General features: G+C 29.0%; 1 protein-coding gene across 1 annotated transcript; it reads right to left on the minus strand.

The window, feature by feature from the left end:
- Positions 1 to 5225: 5225 nt before the first annotated feature.
- LOC138339200 (protein FAR-RED IMPAIRED RESPONSE 1-like) lies at positions 5226 to 6912 on the minus strand. The gene is made up of 3 exons (XM_069290783.1): positions 6712 to 6912; positions 5758 to 5895; positions 5226 to 5525 (listed from the first exon to the last, which is right to left on the minus strand). Exons 1-3 carry the CDS (start codon positions 6910 to 6912, stop codon positions 5226 to 5228), a joined length of 639 nt encoding a protein of 212 aa, XP_069146884.1.
- Positions 6913 to 20460: the final 13548 nt, after the last annotated feature.

A 20460-nucleotide genomic window follows, 5' to 3' on the forward strand; every position in this document is an offset into this window, starting at 1 on the left:
AGCTTTCTTTAAAAATGGACAACTATCAAACTTCGGAATAAAAAAGAAGGACATTTTCATTCCCAACCTCTCCGGAGGTTGTGAAAAAATTATATTACTTGAAACGGTACTCTTGTGAGAAGATGGAGAATTAGGTAACCGAGCTTATGAAACGGTTAATTGCAGGAAAAGGGAATAGGTGGGTGGAGATGATATTATTAATGGATGATCCTCCCCTCGCCATAACATTCGGGATATATGAGAAGGTTGTTGCAAAATCATTAAAATTTCACTATTAGTGTCGATAGGGTTTCTGAACTAACTCTCGCAGCTCGAGAGGGAGAGGGAACTTTTGGTGGTGGCTGGTCCCAGAAGAAGATGGGTTGCCAAAGAAACCTGCAGTTGTAGGTTTATTGACACAATACAAGGACGTTGGATGAGATCCTAGTTGTTTAATTTTCCTTTTTGTTTTGCTGTTATTGCATAATGCATGTGTTGGTGCCAGAACAGTTGACGGCAATGTTTCTCACAGAAACTCTAAGTAGAATTAATTGATTCATAGGATCATTGAACCGTGTCCTCTGATACCACTTGTTAGATTATAAAAATATTGATTAGGGCATCATGCTGAAACTTATAATTTGCAAATTATATAGTTGATAAATTAGATAACAAAAACTGATAATAAAAAATATTATTATATAAAAATTAATATAAAAAAAATATTTAAACTGTAGAGAATAAAATTTTCCATAGAAAAAAGTTTCTAAATGATTGCATTGTGGATTCCATTGTTATTGATATGAGAAAAGGGGTCTTCAATTTATAGAGTTCCAAGTTTCTCCTCCAAAGGAATACACCAAATATGAAAGAATATTATATTTTCCTTCATGAAAAGTAAAAACAATGTGGTAATGTTTTGTATTTTCTTTTAGGAAAAAATAAAATTCAAATAAGGTAAGAAAATCATAGCAAAATCTTAACAAATCTCTCCATTTGGGCTTGAATTTTCTGGTAGTATAATCTTAAACCTTTCTTCATATAATCTTCATGTATCATTGCTACTTAACATGATTTAAAAATTGATATAAGTTTAAAAATTGAAGCCTTGTATTAAGAGTTATGATCAGGGTTGAAAAGTGAAGCTCATGCGTTAAAAATAATATGCATGAGTTGAAAGTGGAGCTCATGCGTTAAAAGTAAGATGCATGAGTTAAAAGTGAAGCTTATGCATAAAAAGTAAGATGAATGAGTTAAAATTGGATCCCGGACATTAAAAGTTAGCAGGGATTGAAATTGTGTAAAATTGATTTCGTTTTAAAGGATGGAGCAACAAGATATTATTGAAAACATATTTGAAATATTTTTTCACTTGCAGTAGCACAAAAATCTTCATTATCATCAATTTTGTTGCAAATTGATTCGAAATCGCTTGAATCTTTCTTCAATCTTGTTGAACCATTGGATCGTTAAACCATATGATCATTGGACTATGTGCACTGCTACCACTTGTTGAGTCATAGCATCGTTGAAACATGTGCTCTCATACCAGTTGTTGAATTATGAAGGGATGATAAGGGCATCCTGTGGAAGTTTAAAAGTTACAAATCATATAGTTAATAAATCAGATAACAAAATATTTATCCTAAAAATCAAGATATTATTATATCAAAACCATTATAAAGAAAAACATTAAAACTATAGAGATTAAACTCCCTATAAACAAAAGTCTTTAAATGACTACATTGTGCATTTCATTGTTATTGATATGAGAAGAGGGGTTTTCAATATTATAAAATTTCAAGTTTCTCCTCTAAGGAAAAACTAAATCAAATTTGGAAGACTATTATATTTTCCTTTAGAAAAGTAAAAATATTTATGATTATGTTTTATCTTTTCTTTTAATAAAAAACAAACTTCAAATAAGATAAAAAAATCAGCACAAAACCCTAACAAATCTTCTCTTTTTGCTTGAATTTTCTGGCATAATAATCTTCAACCACTTTTTCATACAATCTTCATTTATCACTGTTGCTTACCATTATTTAAAAAATTTATATGGGTTATTAATTGGAGCCATGTATTAAAAGTTATGATCAGTTTTTGAAAAGTGAAGTTCGTGCGCTAAAAATAATATGCATGAGTTAAAAGTGAAGCTCATACATTAAAAATGATGATCATGGTTGAAAAAGTAAGATGCTTGAATTAAAAGTGAAGATCATACTCGTTAAAAGTTATGATCAGGGTTTAAATGTGAAGCTCATACTCGTTAAAAGTTATGATCAGGGTTAATAAGTGAAGCTCATACGTTAAAAGTAAGATGCATAAGTTGAAAGTGGAGCTTATGCGTTAAAAGTAAGATGCGTGAGTTAAAAGTAGTGCTCATAGGTTAAAAGTAAGACGCGTGAGTTAAAAGTAGAGCCCGAGCATTAAAAGTTTGTAGAGGTTGAAAATGTTTACAATTGATTATATTTTAAAGGATGGAGCAGCAGGATATTATTGAAAACATATTTGAAATTTTTCTCCATATGTAGTAACACAAAAATCTTCTTTATCATCAATTTTGATGCTAATTGATTTGAAACCGTTTGAACCTTTCTTAATCTTGTTGAACCATTGGATCATTGAATCATATGATCGTTGGACAATATACTCTCATACCACTTGTTGAACTATAAGATAGTTGAATCATATGATTTGATACAACTTTTTGGGTTATGAAGGGATGATAAGGGCGTCATGCAGAAACTTAAAATTTGCAAATCATATGGTTTATAAATGAGATAACAAAAACATATACTAAAAATCTTATATCAAAATTATTATAAAGAAAAACATTAAAACTGTAGAAAGTAAAATTTCCCCATCAATAAAAGTCTCTAAATTACTACATTGTGGATTCCATTGTTATTGATATGAAAAAAGAGGTCTTCAATTTATAAAGTTTTAAATTTCTCCAACGAAGGAATAACAAAATATGAAAGAATATTATATTTTCCTTCAGGAAAAGTAAAAACATTTATGGTAATATTTTGTATTTTCTTTTAAGAAAAAATAAAATTCAAATAAGGTAAGAAAATCATAGCAAAACCTTAACAAATCTCTCCATTTGGGATTGAATTTTCTAGTAGTATAATCTTAAACCCTTTCTTCATATAATCTTCATGTATTATTGCTGGTTAACGTGATTTAAAAATTGATATAAACTTAAAAATTGAAGCCATGTATTAAAATTTATGATCAGGGTTGAAAAGTGAAGCTCACGCATTAAAAATAATATGCATGAGTTGAAAGTGGAGCTCATGCGTTAAAAGTAAGATGCATGAGTTAAAAAAGAAGCTCATGTATTAAAAGTATGATGCATGAATTAAAATTGAAGCCCGAGCATTAAAAGTTTGCATGGGATGAATTTGTTGAAAATTGGTTTTGTTTTAAAGGATGGAGAAACAACATATTATTGAAAAGATATTTGAAATATTTTTTATTTGTAGTAGCACAAGAATCTTCATTATCATCAATTTTGTTGCAAATTGATTCGAAACCACTTGAATCTTTCTTCAATCTTATTGAACCATTGGATCATTAAACCATATGATCATTGGACCATATGCACTGATACCTATATTCATCGCCTAAGAATATTGAGAATATGACAATCGCGTATGATGCAGCGATGTGACCTGTTCTTGATGCTTTCTCTAGTAATGGCATTGCGCCATATGAATCTTCATAGCTGAAAATATCTTTTAAAATACAAAAACATATCCATTAGTTTAGACGAAATTTAATGAATCGAATACATCAGAAAATATTTTAATTAATGATATTACCACTCCTTTTATATACATGACTTTTATATTTTCACATTCGATCCACATGTTCATGAAAGAATCATATATTTTGAACTTTGTTGATGTTCGCCGCAGTAATAACTTATGTGGAACATCGTCCAGGGAAAGTTTCTTATAAATGCAACGTTCACTTCCTAATTCATTAAATAACTTGCAGCTGAAAAAATACTTAGATTGTTAGACATGAATGTAAACAATTGATTTATATTACAAATTTACATACCTCAGACTGAAATTTATTGAATCTTCAAATGACTTGGAATTCACCTTTTGTACAATTTTATCAAGGAGATCATTGTCAAATGATTCAAAATAACAACATATACTCTTCATATCATTAACTTCAGGGTAATTTTCTTGTTATAACATGTTAGGACGCAAAGTGGTGGGGACTTGTGGTGAACGCGGATATCATAAAGTATAGTTGAGTTATTGGGCCTGTGACTAAACCACAAAGAGACCTAACGATTGGACGACCCAATGAATAATACAAAACTTGATCCGGATCAAGGTTGAGTAGAGTTTAAATGAATTTCGTCAGCTGATACGGAAGATTACATGTGTTAGTCAATTTGATACTATAATAAAAATTTCCAATATTCAATTCCCTAATGACTAGAAATTACTTTGAAAAATCTATTAAAATAATATGGAATTACAAAGTAAATGATTATTCTACGTATTTATACAAACACCTCGACCACCTCTATCAGTCCTGCTACCTCCACCATGCTCTGACTTCCCGGCCACCCGACCTTGACTAGACTTACACTCTTGATATGCATGATAATATTTTCTAGTCCACCTTCCATCACTTCTCCTAAATCTATTAGTCGGTGACCTTCCACATGTTCGGACTTCCCTCGGATTCCTAATGAATGTTGCATCTTCGTCTGATCCTGGATCACCAATGCTAGGTACTATCAATTTCGTCATTCCAATTACAATATGCATTCAAACGACCTTTCAAAATATTTTTGAAATCCAGATATTTAGCGTTGTTGTCCAACACAACATCACAATTCCTATCAAACCAACTCTTCAAGGAACTGTACTTCTTGTACTCTTCCGTCATTGTTGGATAGCCTCCTTGAAAAAATTTACTTATGTGTGGACGAATTACGTCTCTTCTCCACCAACGTAAAATATATTTGTCATGAAGCAATTTAATTTTAAAATGAGACATAGTCTTTAGAATGTGGCAGCAGACAACACCTTCACTTTGCAAATTCTTGCAATTGCAATCCAGATATTGATTGCATGGCGATATTCCACAGTGTAAACAAGTCAATTTCCACGAAAATCACTACTAGTGGAATAATCTGTTACAGTATACTTCTCAACTCCCTCCATGGTATTGAAGTCATGGTATTTTTCAATTTCACGGTGATACAGTCAATTCATATGCTCTGTTACAAAGGCAACGTAAATAGGTCGAGTATAACGGATTTGAAGCTGCGAATCCCACTCAAAACCACTACAACGCCATGCATGTTTTTTCTGTGACTCAGTTTCTTCTTGAAGTTCCTTCTCATATTTAAACTGCAAGGCTATCTTATACTGCTCGATGAACTTATTCAGAGAGTTTTGTCCGGATATATAACTATCAAAAAATGCATGCATTGACTCACTTCTCTGGGTGGACATCATGTCAGCCCAAACGTAGTGCTTCATGAAAACAGGGGCCCGTTTTTCCTTTTTCAAGTATAGATTATGAAACCATAGTCTATCCTAAAGGTCGTAATTTTGAATGAAGGTTGCTTATTTTGCCTCAAATTTGTTGATAGTGATGTTGTTAAAGATTATTGAATTAAATTCATACTTGCCAATGTTAAAGTACCAAACACTTAAGCTTTGCAGGAAGCTTTTTCATGATGTGTCAAATACAGTATCTATGGATGGTGTTTGAAAGTAACTCTGCAATTACAGCCTTTATACTCTCACATTGATTGCTGAGCATAGTGGTTGGAGGTGCATTGCTCATTGCTGTCAGCCAAGTCGAGAAAACAAATTTGTACGTCTCAATATCCTCACTTGTAAGCAAAGCGCAGCCCAAAAGAATAGACTGTTTATGTTGATTCACACCCACAAAAGATGCAAACAGCATGCTCCATTGTTTCACAAGTATGTTGAATCGAAACAAACAACAACACTAAACTCCTGATACACATATTTGCAATGTGTATGAACCCATCTCTACATGAGAAGGCTACAACATTATCCGTGTCAATTACATAAAAAAAATTCATCGTCCTTCATCTGCATTGATATGAAGAATTTTGTATTACAGCAGTATCGCATGACAATGTCCTCAACCTACATTGTTGAAAATGTAGTTTCAATAATCTTTCGGGGTGCATCCCATTCTATCAGGACCACCTGCTTGTACTTCCAAAAGTCTAATGCTTTTGGCAGGTTTAATTCCTGCGATGTCATGGGCTTTACGATTTTGTTTTAATACCTTACTTATTTTCATGTGGAAAACAAAAAAACGTGACAAAAATGGTTGCAAGTCGTGGTTGTGCTCGATCGTAACTGTAGTGACCCAACACGAACCATCAGGCAGCACAATATAATTAACTCTGTATTCGCAATCAACTCTTTTACTAGAATTTTTAGGAGTGGATTTTCTACTCTTATCACAAGAAAATGAGACATACCTAGCGTATTCACAACCTCTCTTTTTTTAAGACTTTTTAACAACTCCAAAATCATTTAAACGACTATGTTCTTTATTCAATGCAAAAGCGGATTCAACACTAGAAAAGACCATACCTACAATAGGGCTTCTATATATTGTTGGTCTGGAAAATTATCATCGTTGGTTGAATCTTCTCTTTCATCGCTTTCTTCTTCAAATTCGTTCCTCCACATCACTAACACTTATTGATACTTCTTGCTCCGGTTGATTCATTTCTTCAAAAAATATGTTAATCATATCTTCATCATTACTGTGCAAATATGTTTCAGGCCCATCGTATGCACCATTAGAATCCTCTTGATTTTGGTACAGCAAACTGTCATTCTTATCTAACCTCAAAACATCATTCAATACTTTGTTTACTTGACTATTTGGATTCATCTTGTTAAAATTGTATAAATCTAATAAGAAAATAAAATCGTCAACAACAAATTAATCAACAAAATAAAATAAAGTTAATGAGTGAGTAAAGAATAAAAAACAATAAAGTAAGAGAGAGTAAATAAGAAAGCAAAAATGAAGAGTGATTTTCTTTTTGGATGGAAAAAATAAGTAATATTGAAGATAAAGGGTTATTTGGTCATTTATCTCCGTCCCTTCTACTGACCGAACCCTCAGTTCGGGGGCCTTCGTCAACATGTTACGAAGCTCCAGTCTTCGGTGGATCACCATTACTTGACTTAGAAAGGCGAACATCTGGGTGCAAAAAAAAAAAGGTTTTATATCATTTAGCAATACTCATTTATTTAAAAGTTGAATAAATAAAGTATCTCTCGGAGAGTGAATTGATGAATTTAATGAGATAATGATATAAGGAAATATTACTTTGGGCTGAGATGACCATACTCATAGTCTATCTTCTTCCCACTTCCAATGCAAGCAACAACCAATAGCATAATTATAAAGTGTGATAAAAAGGTGATTCTAAAAGTACAAACAAATTACTAGTACTGAAAAAGTGCAGAAAAGTAATTCACAATTTTGGAATATTCAAAAATACTATCTAGTTTATAAATTAATGAGTAATTTATTATGTTCTATTTATTTTATTTTTACTATTAAATATTATTTATTTTAATATTTAGATGACCTATATTTGATAAAGGTGATTTGATAAAATTATTTATTTTATTTATTTCTTCTTAATTTATGTGTCAAGGTAATAGTGAATAACTATTATAAAAAAAATATATAGCATTAGTGAATAGCTTAAGTTTTCTTCATGGCTCTGGAAAATGACAATGTCCTAAAATGGTTACTCTAATATTTAAAAAAAATTGGAACAAGAAAAGTGCAATAAGAGTTAGTTGTAGTATTCATTATCAAGATAGCCTACTAAAAGTATTTTCCCGCAGTCCTTAATTCTCTAGAACCTTGTAAGTCATTTTCAAGTTCAGTAACCCCCCCACCCCCCACCCCACCCCCCACCCCCTAATTAAATTAAAATTATTTTTAGCATTAATTAATTAATAATATCAACAAAAAATTGTCAATTTATTATATTAAAAATAAAATCGTTTTTATTATAGTGGATATGTCTCCAAATGAGTGTCAATTCGACTACTATATTAAAATACTATTCTATGTTTTCTCTTCGTTTTATTTTGAGGGGCAATGTTAGAATCCCAATCTATCGGTTGAATAAGGCTACTATCATCTACAAGTACAATCAAAATTACTCTTCCAGAAAGGGCTTATAATAAATATATAATGTGGTGTTTGCCATTGACTAAATTATATATGTGGCTCAACATTTAATGACTCGATAAAACTTGATTAATTCACCCAAACAATTAAAATTTTGCTTTAAATGTTAATCCTATGGTTGGGGATCGGGGGGAGGAGGAGGGGGGGGGGGTTATGCTAGTTGTTCTTAATGTTGATATAATAGGTTTAATGTATGTGTTATATAAGAGAAAAATATTGAAAATAATCATAAATTCGATATGATTTATTATTTTTGTTTTCAAACTATTGATATTCTTAGGGTTGTGGATATCTTTGTATTTTTTGGTTGTGGGAGGAAGGGATTTTGTTTGTGGGGGGGGGGGGGTGTATCCTAGTTGTTCTTGATGTGGATATAATAGGTTTAAATATGTATTATACACGAGAGAAATATCAAAAATAATCATAAGTTCAATACGATTTATTATTTTAATTTGAATATTTATAGTTTAAAAAACAACTCTTAACTTGGCTAATTGAATTTAAATACACCTCCAATCTTGTAACATGAGTAAATATACCTCTAAGTTCTCGTCAAATTAGAGGTGCTTTCAACCAGTGACAGAGCAAAGTTTTTCAATAAGGGTTCAAAATATGAAGATATAGACACACAAAGTAGCCGAAAGAAGTTCAACATTTACTATATATACCTAAAAAGTAAATTTGATCATGTATAAATAATATAATTTTGTAGCAATAAGGTGGCTCCACCAATACTTTCAACACTTCAATCGGTTATTTTATTAAGAGTTTCATACTGCTGCATTAGTTTGAGACCACTTGTTATGCATATAAATTTAATTAATTAAATAAAAAATATTTTTAAAAATAATAATTATTGACATAACAAATAATTCGTGTCAATTTAAAAAGTGTTCTCAGTAATTCTTTCAACTAAGAAAGTTGAAAAGTTTGGAGTTTTGGGCATGTTAGTGTGTGGGGAAGGCCACCACAACGTCCGCAGTCCCACAAACCGCCCTAACAATACCCCTTACTTAATTTACGCTATTACTTGTTTAATAACCTAAAGCAAACCCCCCCCCCCCCCCCGCCCCCCCGCCCCCGCCCCACACACACCACACAAAACCCCTTTGAAAAACAAAAAGAAAAAATTCTATCTGTGTAAAAAAAAATATATATATATTTTTTGTTTTAGTCTATTTAAAAAAGTTGTTTTAGTCTATTTAAAAAAGAATGACTCCTCAAAAAACTACGCAATTAAATAAATTTGTACTATTGAATTACTTATCACATCTATAGTTTACTATAATTATCACTTGCGACTAACATTGCACATTAATTATATGGGCTAACTTCGAGTTTGTATATTTAATCACGTTTGTATATGTATAATTCGTCATAATATACAAATACATATGTAAATATATAACTATCTAATTGATATACATATACAATTCACCTTTCTCTACTCTTTGCCCTCTCTTGCTCGCCTTTCTCTTTCCTCTCTCATTCTCGCTTGCCTCTCTCCTCCCTCTCCCAATCTCATTTGTCATATATACAAATACATGTGTATAATATACCACTTATCTAACTGATATATATATATATATATATATATATATATATATATATATATATATATACAGTTCATCTTTCTCCCACTCTTCGCCCTCTCTCTCGTCTCTCTCTTCTCTCCCAATCTCACTCGCCTCTCTTCTCCTTATAACATGTAGTTACGAATTGTAATTATTAAACTATAGCTATGGGAGTAATTAGGTCATTTTTGAGTGGTTATATTTGAAAATTTTATTTATTTATTTTTTAAACACTTTAACTTCAACTTTTCACGTGTGACATGTTTAAGACCATAAAATTAAAGAATATTTTTATACATTTGGTGTAATTTTAATTTAGAATTATAAGATTACAAAAAATCGTTTTTCTTTTTAAGAGAATGTTTTTATTTTCTAATGTATATTGTGTTAAGTATAGGACCTACAATACACGACAAGTTCCAAATTTTTTTGTCATTATTAACCATGATTAATGTTTTATTTGTTTGTTTGATTATGTTGTTGTACTTTATTATGCAAATTGGCGGCTATAAAACAGTTCACACTCCACGCCAAATTCCTATGAAATGAATAGGGAAAATATGTTTCATGCCTTAATTGGTTCAAAATGATCAAACAAAAAAAATAATTAAAGCTATTGTGTCTTCTACAATTTATGAGACAACACATGGAAAAAGAAATTAGCCTTTTGTCTTCTTAGCTTTATTATAGTAGTATTTTTAGTTATTCACAAAAAAATAGTTAATTATACTTTGAATTGTCGTGCATTATTTTAGTGTATTTCTTGCATGTTTCAGATTAAAAATATAAATACAAACCAATTAATTCGAATAAATTGTGGAAGAAATTAGATCTTTTTTAACTTTGGTAAAAGAGCTAAAATTACTCTCTATATTTTTCATTTACATACAAAACTCTCAAATAGTCAGTTCATTATCCTTTCTTTCTCAAAAAATACACACATATATCGATCATCAAAATTCTATTTATCGTTAATCATTGTTGAAAATGAAAATTGCATATGTTCATTATTGTTTTTTCTGAAAAATTAAAAATTGCTGATAGATTTGAAATGCAAATTTGAAGCAATTCATCATCGTCTTCCCGTAAAACACAAAATCCAGGATTGGGGAGATCCTAATATTAAATAATCATATCTTCTCGTAGAAAAGTCCAAATGACGACCAGTTTCATTTCATACCTCGGAAGCTAGGCTTGAAAATCTTTAATTCCATAGGTAATGGACCATGAAACTCTTCATATTCTAGGACACATAGACCTTTGTATAAACTTTAGGACACATAGACCTTTGTATAAAATTATACGAAACTTAATCAATAGAGAAACTTTATAATCAATTTGTTCAAAATAAAACCTTAATTTAATTACATCAAGCACTCTTCCCACGCTTTAAGGCTTGCCCTTTATATACAGATACATACAATTAAATTCAATATGTTCGACTCTAATTTCAAGTGTCATACAATTCAAATAAATTCAACTATACTCTCGTAGAGATAATACTTTTGAGATTTTCAACTTTCTCATAAGATCTTTAAAAAAATTAATTAATTTCAAAAGTCACGCATTGCATGCGCAATATCACTTAGTAATTTGACTTTACATGCATCAACTTTAATTTTATCACAATTCAATAGTCAATAACGTTTGCATGCTAACTCATTTATATTATTGTAGTGTTTTGAATGAATATCTCGAGTATGAAACTTTCAATTGCACAAAAATGGACACTATCTAGCAGCTAGCTACTACAAAATTATGAATTGCATTAATTATTTTATCTGACTCAATTTATATATAAAAATATTTAGTTATTCGGATACAAATTTCAAGAGTATCGAAACAAAAACTTTTGAGAATTATGATCCAAAATAAGCTTTAAATATTTATATAGCTATAAATCATATATCTTATTATGCTATTAAAAACAAATAAAAAAAAAGGACTCAGAAAAATTGACGTACTGAGTTGATCAATGAAACCAACCCTATGCCTCGGTTTCTCTTTATTTCAATTATTGTTTAATGATTTTTGTATAATATTGACTCAATCACTAGTTTATTTTTGCACGGAATATATATATTTTGTGGTGAAATTAGATAAATCAATAATTAAAGTCTGTTTTTACAAATAAGAAATAATAATTTTGGAAAATCGAGGAACAACGTATTTTAAAATTAATTTTATTTAAAAAAAAAAAGAATAAACAGAATAAAATAGTCTGCTATTATTTTTATTAAAAAAAATGATTGATGGGTTCGGTTCACTCATCGATTTTTTTTTGGTCAAATATATAGTCAATCGTTTAATGACGTAACTAATATAATAATTGATCATGTTTTATCAATTAAATATCTCATGATATATAATGTCAATTAAATAAATAATAATAATAATAATATATATATATATATATATATATATATATATATATATATATATATATATGTGTGTGTGTGTGTGTGTGTGTGTGGAAAAGTTTGGCATTCTGCAGTGGTGATAATGACACACACAAACAATCTTGTAACATACTACTGTACTTGTAATGTAAATATGGTTAATAAAAATATATAAAGTGAATAAACTATTGACACTTTTTCTATAAAGGGTCTAGAAATTTCACTCTTCAATATAAAGTTAACAGTTAGTTGATGATAATATATATATTCCATCGATTCTATATTTTATGTGATACTTTTAATTTTTTGAAAGTGAAATTATTTAATTTTAATTGAATATTTGTGTATGAAATTTTTAAATTTTGAAATAAAATTTATATATTATAAACTACGTAAAGAGTATTTATAAGTCACAATAATTAATAATTCAAAATGTCAAAAGAATTTATAAAAAGTTTATAATTAAAATAAATTTGTCTAAATCTCAAAATGCATAAAGTATCACATAAAATGAAACGGGAAGAGTATTATATAAGACATGATCCTATGTGTATAGCCTCTTCTGACACGCATGATAGATTGTAGTAGTAATTAAATTAACAAGGTCAAATCTATTCTTGACCCATTAGTCTTTTTTCTTTAATAATTATGAAAAAGAACACATCAACTGACTCTAATTTGTGGACTAATTAAAATGCATTTGAACAAGCCTTCAAGCTTTGGAGGGGAAAAAATGTTTATTTTTCAGAATAGAGTTACCTAATACTAACCAACACATAAAGCACTGTGAATTTTTGTCTAATAGTTGTAAATTAAACATATGAACACACAATTTCCGATCTCAGTCTGATCAGCTAAGCCATACTAATCTTATTGGGGTGTGAAACATGCATAACATTTTTTGCTAGCAAAAGATCTAAGTCATTATTCGTTTTGTGTGCATTATGTTAAAAAATTATACATTTGTTTCATAAGTCATTATTCATAAATCAAATTTATGTAAATTATGTCATAATATCATGTATCAAATTGACACTCATATCTCTCTCATGTTCAATAATTTCGCTACAAATTATTAACTCATTTATAGATTACGATTAAGTCATTAGGTCTACGAAACAATAACTTTTGATTCTTAATAGAGTTGATCGATCGATCATATTATCGTAAAAACATCATTGAGCGATGATTCCTCTTAAATCTTGAACAAAAAATCATTCTTGCCGTTAGTTTGCATAGTTGACTACTAATCTTTCAGACTCATTTATTAAAAAAAGTTATTTAGGAGTGTCAAAAATCGTTGAAATTAATTAGTTTGTAGGAGGATTTAAAAGCATACACATTTCAAAATATCTAGCTAGATATTTAGGTCCTTTTTTACAGCTTTATTTTTTTATTTTTTTCCATAATGATGGTAACCTTATATCTGCTGCCACTAAAGTATATGTACTTTTAAAAGAGAAACAATTAATAGTTTAATATATCTTATCTTTCTTACTTCATTTAATCAAAGTCTAAGTAAAGATAAAAATGCCCTTTATTCCTTTTAAGAATGGAATAATTTATTATTGTAGTAGTTTGTTGAAAAAGAATAAATTATTTTTAAAAACAAAGATGAGAGAAGTCGGTAGATCATATAAGATTGTAATGATTTTCTAAGATTGGGTTGGATGGTACTTAGCAACTATTGGTTGGATGGTTGGGTCCACCTTTTTATTATTTTTATCTTTTGGAAACTTCATTTTCTTTTAAGTTATTTAATTAAATTTGCTGAAGCGTGTAATCATATCATCTAAAAGTTTAAATTTGCAAGTTTTGTCTGTTTAGATATTTCATTGAAGTATGTAGTTATCTCATCTAAGAGTTTAAGTTGTCAGAGAAACTATACTTTTATCACTTAAGTATATTCTTAACAAATTTGATCCTCGTGATCTCGAGTTTAGTCACTTTTTTTCATAACTTTGTTTAATATATTATATGGATGACCGGTGTTTTCAAAAATATTTTTTGGGGCGAGTCCCAACTGAGTCTCGGGGCAGGGTGCATTAAAAACACAACGGAGTGCAAATGTAAATCGTAGGTCCATAGGGCGTAAGTCCTAGCATTTGGGGCGTACGCTCTAAGCGTAATAACATCTGTCTGGGCAATTTTTTTTTTACTATTTTTTTGCTTTAAATTATATTTTAATTATTGGTGTAATGATATTTCTCAAGCAGTAATTGTAATATTTTTCTCTTCATTATTGGTGATTAAAACCTTTCTAAAATAAAAATAATAATATATATTTATATATTTTTTTTGGTTATTTAATAAATTTTATTTGCAAATAATTGGAAATTCTACTTATATTTTTTCGTAATAAAATTATAAAAATAAATATACATGAGACTATGTCCGTAGATCCATAAGACTTACGTCTTGTGTCTCGGAACTTATATCTAATTTTGCACGGTATAAAACGTCTCGTCTCACGCCCGCCTTTTAAAACACGGTGAATGACTACTCATTCTAAGAGCCGAGATTGAAATTATATGATAATTAGTCTTTGTTTGAGGAAGTGTTAACATAGAATCTTAACTTAAATTTGAAATAATATTTGATGTCTTAATGGAACACTGAGTTTCTTTATTTCGCATATGTATAAGTTATCTACCACTATCTTCTCAATATTGGTTTTAAAGTGTCTTTCTTCACTTACAAGGTGTGTCTTTCTTCACTTACAAGGTTTTGTTTGTTCGTTTTGTTTTTTTTTTTTTAAAAAAGAGAATCTGTTATATTTTATGTTAAAGTTTAATATAATATGCACTTAGAGCTTTTACTTCCATTAGGTTTAGAGTTAACTTATTTGAAAGTTAATAGACTAATAGTTGGGTGGTCCAAAAAGATAAAGTAAATTAACCAACTATTATCCATTTGTGATTAGGACATGTAGGAAAAGATGTCAACTTGTCATCTTCTTAATGGTGGTATATTAATCAAATTATATCCTGTAACTTCTTATTTGTATAACACATCCAACATTAACTAGTCGTTAAGTTGTTAGAAATCTTTTAATATTTAGATGAAATATTGGGCTGAGCTAAATATGAGTTATGTAACAAATATTACAGAAAAATCTGATCCTCAGCATGTATTTTTGAGAAATTGGTTATCGATTATTAACTTGTTATATTCGTTGAGAAACAATAAATAATAGGGGTAATATTATTATATTATCCTTTGATTTTATTAAATTTAATGCTTCGAGAAATGTATTAGATGATAAATAATATTTAATTATAAGGGTAAAATAGACACAAAAGGTAAATTATCTCTTGATTCTCTAGATTAAAGAAATATTATTGAATAACCATTTCTAGTACTCCCTCTGTCCGAAATTGTTTGTCATGTTGCGCTTGTCGAAAGTCAGTTTGACTAATTTTCAAAGGTTAATTAGATCACATTAATTCAATATTTTAAACAAAAAAATTAGATATTCTAAAACTATATGAAAAGTACTTTAAACTACAATTTTTTACATATTAATATGATGAAAGTACATCTTAAAATGTTAATCAAAAATTTTATAATTTGACTATAAAAATAAAAACTATGACAAATAATACCGAACGAAGGAAATATAATGAGCAACTATTGTTGGACTGAGAAAGTATTATGCAGCCATGATGCATCTAAAACTTTCTTGTCAAAATTTGATTACATATCTAATTTCAAAAACTTAATTTTTTATATTTATATTAATTCTTTTCAAAATCAAATTATAAATGAATGTGTTGAAGCTACCTAGGATGAGGTGTCATGGTGTATGTTATCACCGTGAGTGATATAGTTGGATGATGTATCATGGTGTATGTTTATATGTGAATGATATTTCTTGTATTTCGAAAACTTGATATAGTAATCTCGTAGTTTCTTCTCCTTCAATTTTTAATATTATATGTTATTTCTTGTATTTCAGAAACTTGTATTATTTTTGTTGTGGCACTGTTCTGTTACTGTCTGCTATTTTCATTATTATATACTTTTATTCTTGTACTTCTATTATTATATATTATTTTTTATTAAATCAAGAGTTTATTAAAACCAGACTAAACTCGAAACAACACAAAGTGTTACTCCATATGTATTCCCATGCTTGGCTTACAACTTTTTTTTCCATTAGTTGTTGTATTTTCTATTTGTGTGGTCAAAAATTCACCAAATGAAATGTGATATGTTATGAGTCAACCACAAGTTTATCCTGGTTGTAAAGAAGAATTAATAGTAGAGTATATATGTAAAAGCTGAAAACAGACAAACTTGTGGGTGTTTAGATCAGACAGATATGCTGTCCATAGAGATGACATATAACAATTTTGGTTCAGATGAATCTCCCAATATGACAACTATATATACATATGCCTGTCTGACCAAACAACTACTTTTTCTTCTTTTTGTCCTCTTGTTGTTCACAAATAAAAATTTTAATCAACTGACATCAATAGTAATTTAAGTTTGTAGGTATAAGTTTGAATATTTAGAAATATTTATTCTATGTGGTATAATACATATCGAATGTAAGATAGGACATAAGTTTTTTATTCAGGATGTAATTTTTAAATAAGGTATATGTTTGTTCAATTCAATACAAGTTTAAGTATCTGTATCCAAAGAATATTTAGGGAAAATTTGTGAAAAACTTGAAAAGGGATATTTGGTCATATAAGTTGGGGAATATATTTGTCAAGTATCTCATGTTTCCTAATAATAAAAGAAAAAACTAGTAGTATTTAGGCCAAGTTTTGATTTGGAATTTTTTTAAAAAAAATTCAAAAATTACTCAAATTTTTATATTTTATAAAAAGAAATACTCATTATTTAGTAATTTCAACTAATATTTGTTACTGCCTCCATCCAAGAGGTTTGAGTACTGATTTGATTGATGAAATTGAGAAAAAATAATAATTTGTGTTTAATAGATTATAATTACGGAAAAAGGTCAAAAATATCCTAAAACTATATTTTAGCTCAAAACTATCCTTCTCGTCAAACTATTGGGTCAAAAGTGTCCTTCTAATTAACAGAAATTGTTAAATGTCATGTGGATGCCATATGAATGTCACATGGCACCCCAATAGATTTCCACTGCCACATAGACAAAAAGGAAAAGGGTCAAAAATACCCTTAAACTATTCGAAATAGCTCATATTTACCCTTAAACTATATTTCAGCTCAAAACTACCCTTTCCGTCAAACTATTGGGTCAAAAGTGAGTTTCTTATTGGCTGAAGTTGTTAAAATCCACATATTCTACATTGACTAAATTTCTAAATTAATTACTCATTTTTCCCTTATTTCATTATCTTCCAGAAACGATTTTACCCCTTCTCCCTCATTTTGCAGCTAAGATTTTACAGTTTTCTTTTTCGCTGGGTTTCAAAGTGGACATTCGTGGTTATAGGTTAGTAAATTTTTTTCTTATTTTATTGTGTTTACAACCACGAAAATCCACTTTGAAACTCAGCTCTAAAAATAGTTATGAAATCTTGGCCGCGAAATGAGGGGAAAATTGTCAAATTCTAACTACCATACTTTGAAATCGTAAACGTAATAAAATAAGAAAAAATATTTACTAACCTACAACAAAAAATATCCACTTTGAAACTCAACCCCGAAGAAAGTTACGAAGTCTTAGCTGCGAAATTAGGGAAAAGTTGTAAAATTCTAACTATCATGCTTTGAAATCGTAAATATAGTAAAATGAGAAAAAAAATTTACTAGCATACAAGCATGAGTATCTACTTTGAAACCCAGCCACGAAGAAAAAATATGAAATCTAGCCGCGAAATGAGGGAGAACGGGTGAATATATCATTTCTGAAATAATGAAATAAGGGGAGAAGTAATTAGGATTTAGGAATTTAGTCTATGTGGCAGTGGAACCTTATTCGCATGCAATGTGATATCCACATGACATTTTACAACTTCTGTTGATAAGAATGATACTTTTGATTCAATAGTTTGACGGGAAGGATAGTTTTGAGCCGAAATATAGTTTAAGGGTAAATATGAGCTATTTCGGATAGTTAAAGAGTATCTTTGACTCTTTCTATTTTTGTCTACGTGGAAGTGGAATTCTATTGGCATGCAATGTGGCATTCATATGACATCCACATGACATTTAACAACTTCCGTTAATAAGAAGGGTATTTTTGATCCAATAATATGACGAGAAGGGTAGTTTTGAGCCAAAATAAAGTTTAAGGGTATATATGAGCTATTTCGAATAGTTTAGGGATATTTTTGAGCATTTTCCGTTGTAATTATAATTGAATCTGTAATAAGTTTGAGTATGCGTTGTATTGTCTTGCATATATTGTTGTTTTGTTATTGTTGATTGCTATTAATTATATTATAAGGTTATTATTTAATAAAAACATATTCATTATAAAATAATAATATAAATTTATCAGTATTTTTAGTAATTTTTAAAACATATAGATATAAATTATAATTTTTGAAATAGTTAAAGATTTTTGGGAAAACTTTGGGCCAAACACATGGTGAAACTTTACTAAAAACTTCACCCAAATATGATTTGCCAAAAATAGTTGAAAATTTAAGAACATAAATACATATTAAAAATCAAGTTAAATGACATATTTATATATTATATTTTTTAAAAATTGATGACTAATTAGTTAATTTTCTACTAGATATATTGTTGTATTTAAGTTGAAAACTCTTTAATAACAATCCATTGCAAGTGAACCCTGCCCAAGTTAATGTCAATCAATAAATTATTTTTCTATCGTTAATTAATTGTTTTCCATCGCATATCTGTATGTTAAAAAGTCGGTGGTTCAGATCAGTAACTAGTGAGAATGTTATTCTCACTGAAATCAAACTTTTTTTCGAGTAAGAACAAAAGGAAAGAAGTTATTTTTTCCTTTCCATTTTATATAAGTTATATAATTGAGTATAAAAATGAAAAGAAGACTTATAAAATTTGTGATTTGGAATGAATGATAAAAATGTATGTAGCTATAAATTAAATCACTAAAATTATAATGAACATTTTAAAGTTTTGTTATTAATATAAAAATATGTTACTCTTTTTTGAACGGACTAAAAAAAAATAAGTCAAATAAATTCGAACAGAGAAAATATTTGAGGATGTGTCCCTCTCTTTCAAATGCATTGTTCAACTTTGACTTGGGAAATTTAAAAAAGTGAAAAAGAAATAAAATCATGACTGTAAATGTATTTATGTTAAATGTATCAAAAAGTTATTTTAAAATTTTCCAACTTAAATATGCTATAAAAAAAATTAAAATTAATAAGTTATCAATAACTAGACTTCTTCTTTTTTTGAAAAAAAAAATAACTAACTAATGCAAGAAAATAGAACAAATAAATTGATTTAGGGGGTACTTTCTTTTCTTGTGAAAGTTCAAACTTTAATACTTCAATTTCATTACATCAAGGCTCAAGCCATTAAACACCAAAATCATACTTCTAACCAACTTAGTTATTTTGAGAATTTCAACCTATTTATGTAAAAATGATTTTTTAGAATATGAAAAAGTTCTAATATAATTTAATTTGTTGATTAAATGAAAAATTATGTGAATAAGTAAATATATACTAATTAATTAGCTAACATAGCTATAGTTTAAATTAATTATGATTTACAATTTAATTTTAGTTGTAAATATGTTGCTTATGCATATACAGATACAAATTATATATACTATGATTGTATGACATATATGCAGATACAATTAGCTTTTTTGCATTCTCTGTCCACTCTCGCTCGCCTCTCTCCTCCTTCTCCCGATCTCGCTCATCTCGCTTCTCCCTCTCCTAATCTCGCTCGTCAGATATATAATTACATATATATATATATATATATATATACATACATATATATATATATATATATATATATATATATACTAGTTAATTAAATATGTACAAATATCTGACAACTATACATATACAAGTTCATTTTTTCACTCTCGCTAACCTCTCTCCTCCCTCTCTAAATATCGCTCGCCTCCCTCCTCCGATCCCTCTCCTGATCTCGCTCGTCAGATATACCAAAACATATGTATACCAGTTACATATATATAATTATTTAGCAGATATGCATATATAATTCGACATATATACATATACGATTTGCCGCTCTACACTCTATCCTCTCTCGCTCGCATCTCTCCTCTCTCTTTCTCACTCTTGCTCTCCTCCATTCTCCTTCTAATATGT

The sequence above is a fragment of the Solanum lycopersicum genome, chromosome 11 (genome assembly GCF_036512215.1).
Source record: "Solanum lycopersicum chromosome 11, SLM_r2.1".
NCBI classification, from domain to species: Eukaryota; Viridiplantae; Streptophyta; class Magnoliopsida; order Solanales; family Solanaceae; genus Solanum; species Solanum lycopersicum.

Excerpts from the sequence above, each read along its gene's own strand:
- LOC138339200 (XM_069290783.1), bottom strand. The coding sequence starts at position 6,912 with ATGAATCCAAATAGTCAAGTAAACAAAGTATTGAATGATGTTTTGAGG. Across the intron at positions 5,896-6,711 it reads AGCAAGAAGTATCAATAAGT|TCTATTCTTTTGGGCTGCGC; the intron begins GTTAGTGATGTG and ends CAACATAAACAG. Across the intron at positions 5,526-5,757 it reads AATGTGAGAGTATAAAGGCT|GAAAAACGGGCCCCTGTTTT; the intron begins GTAATTGCAGAG and ends TACTTGAAAAAG.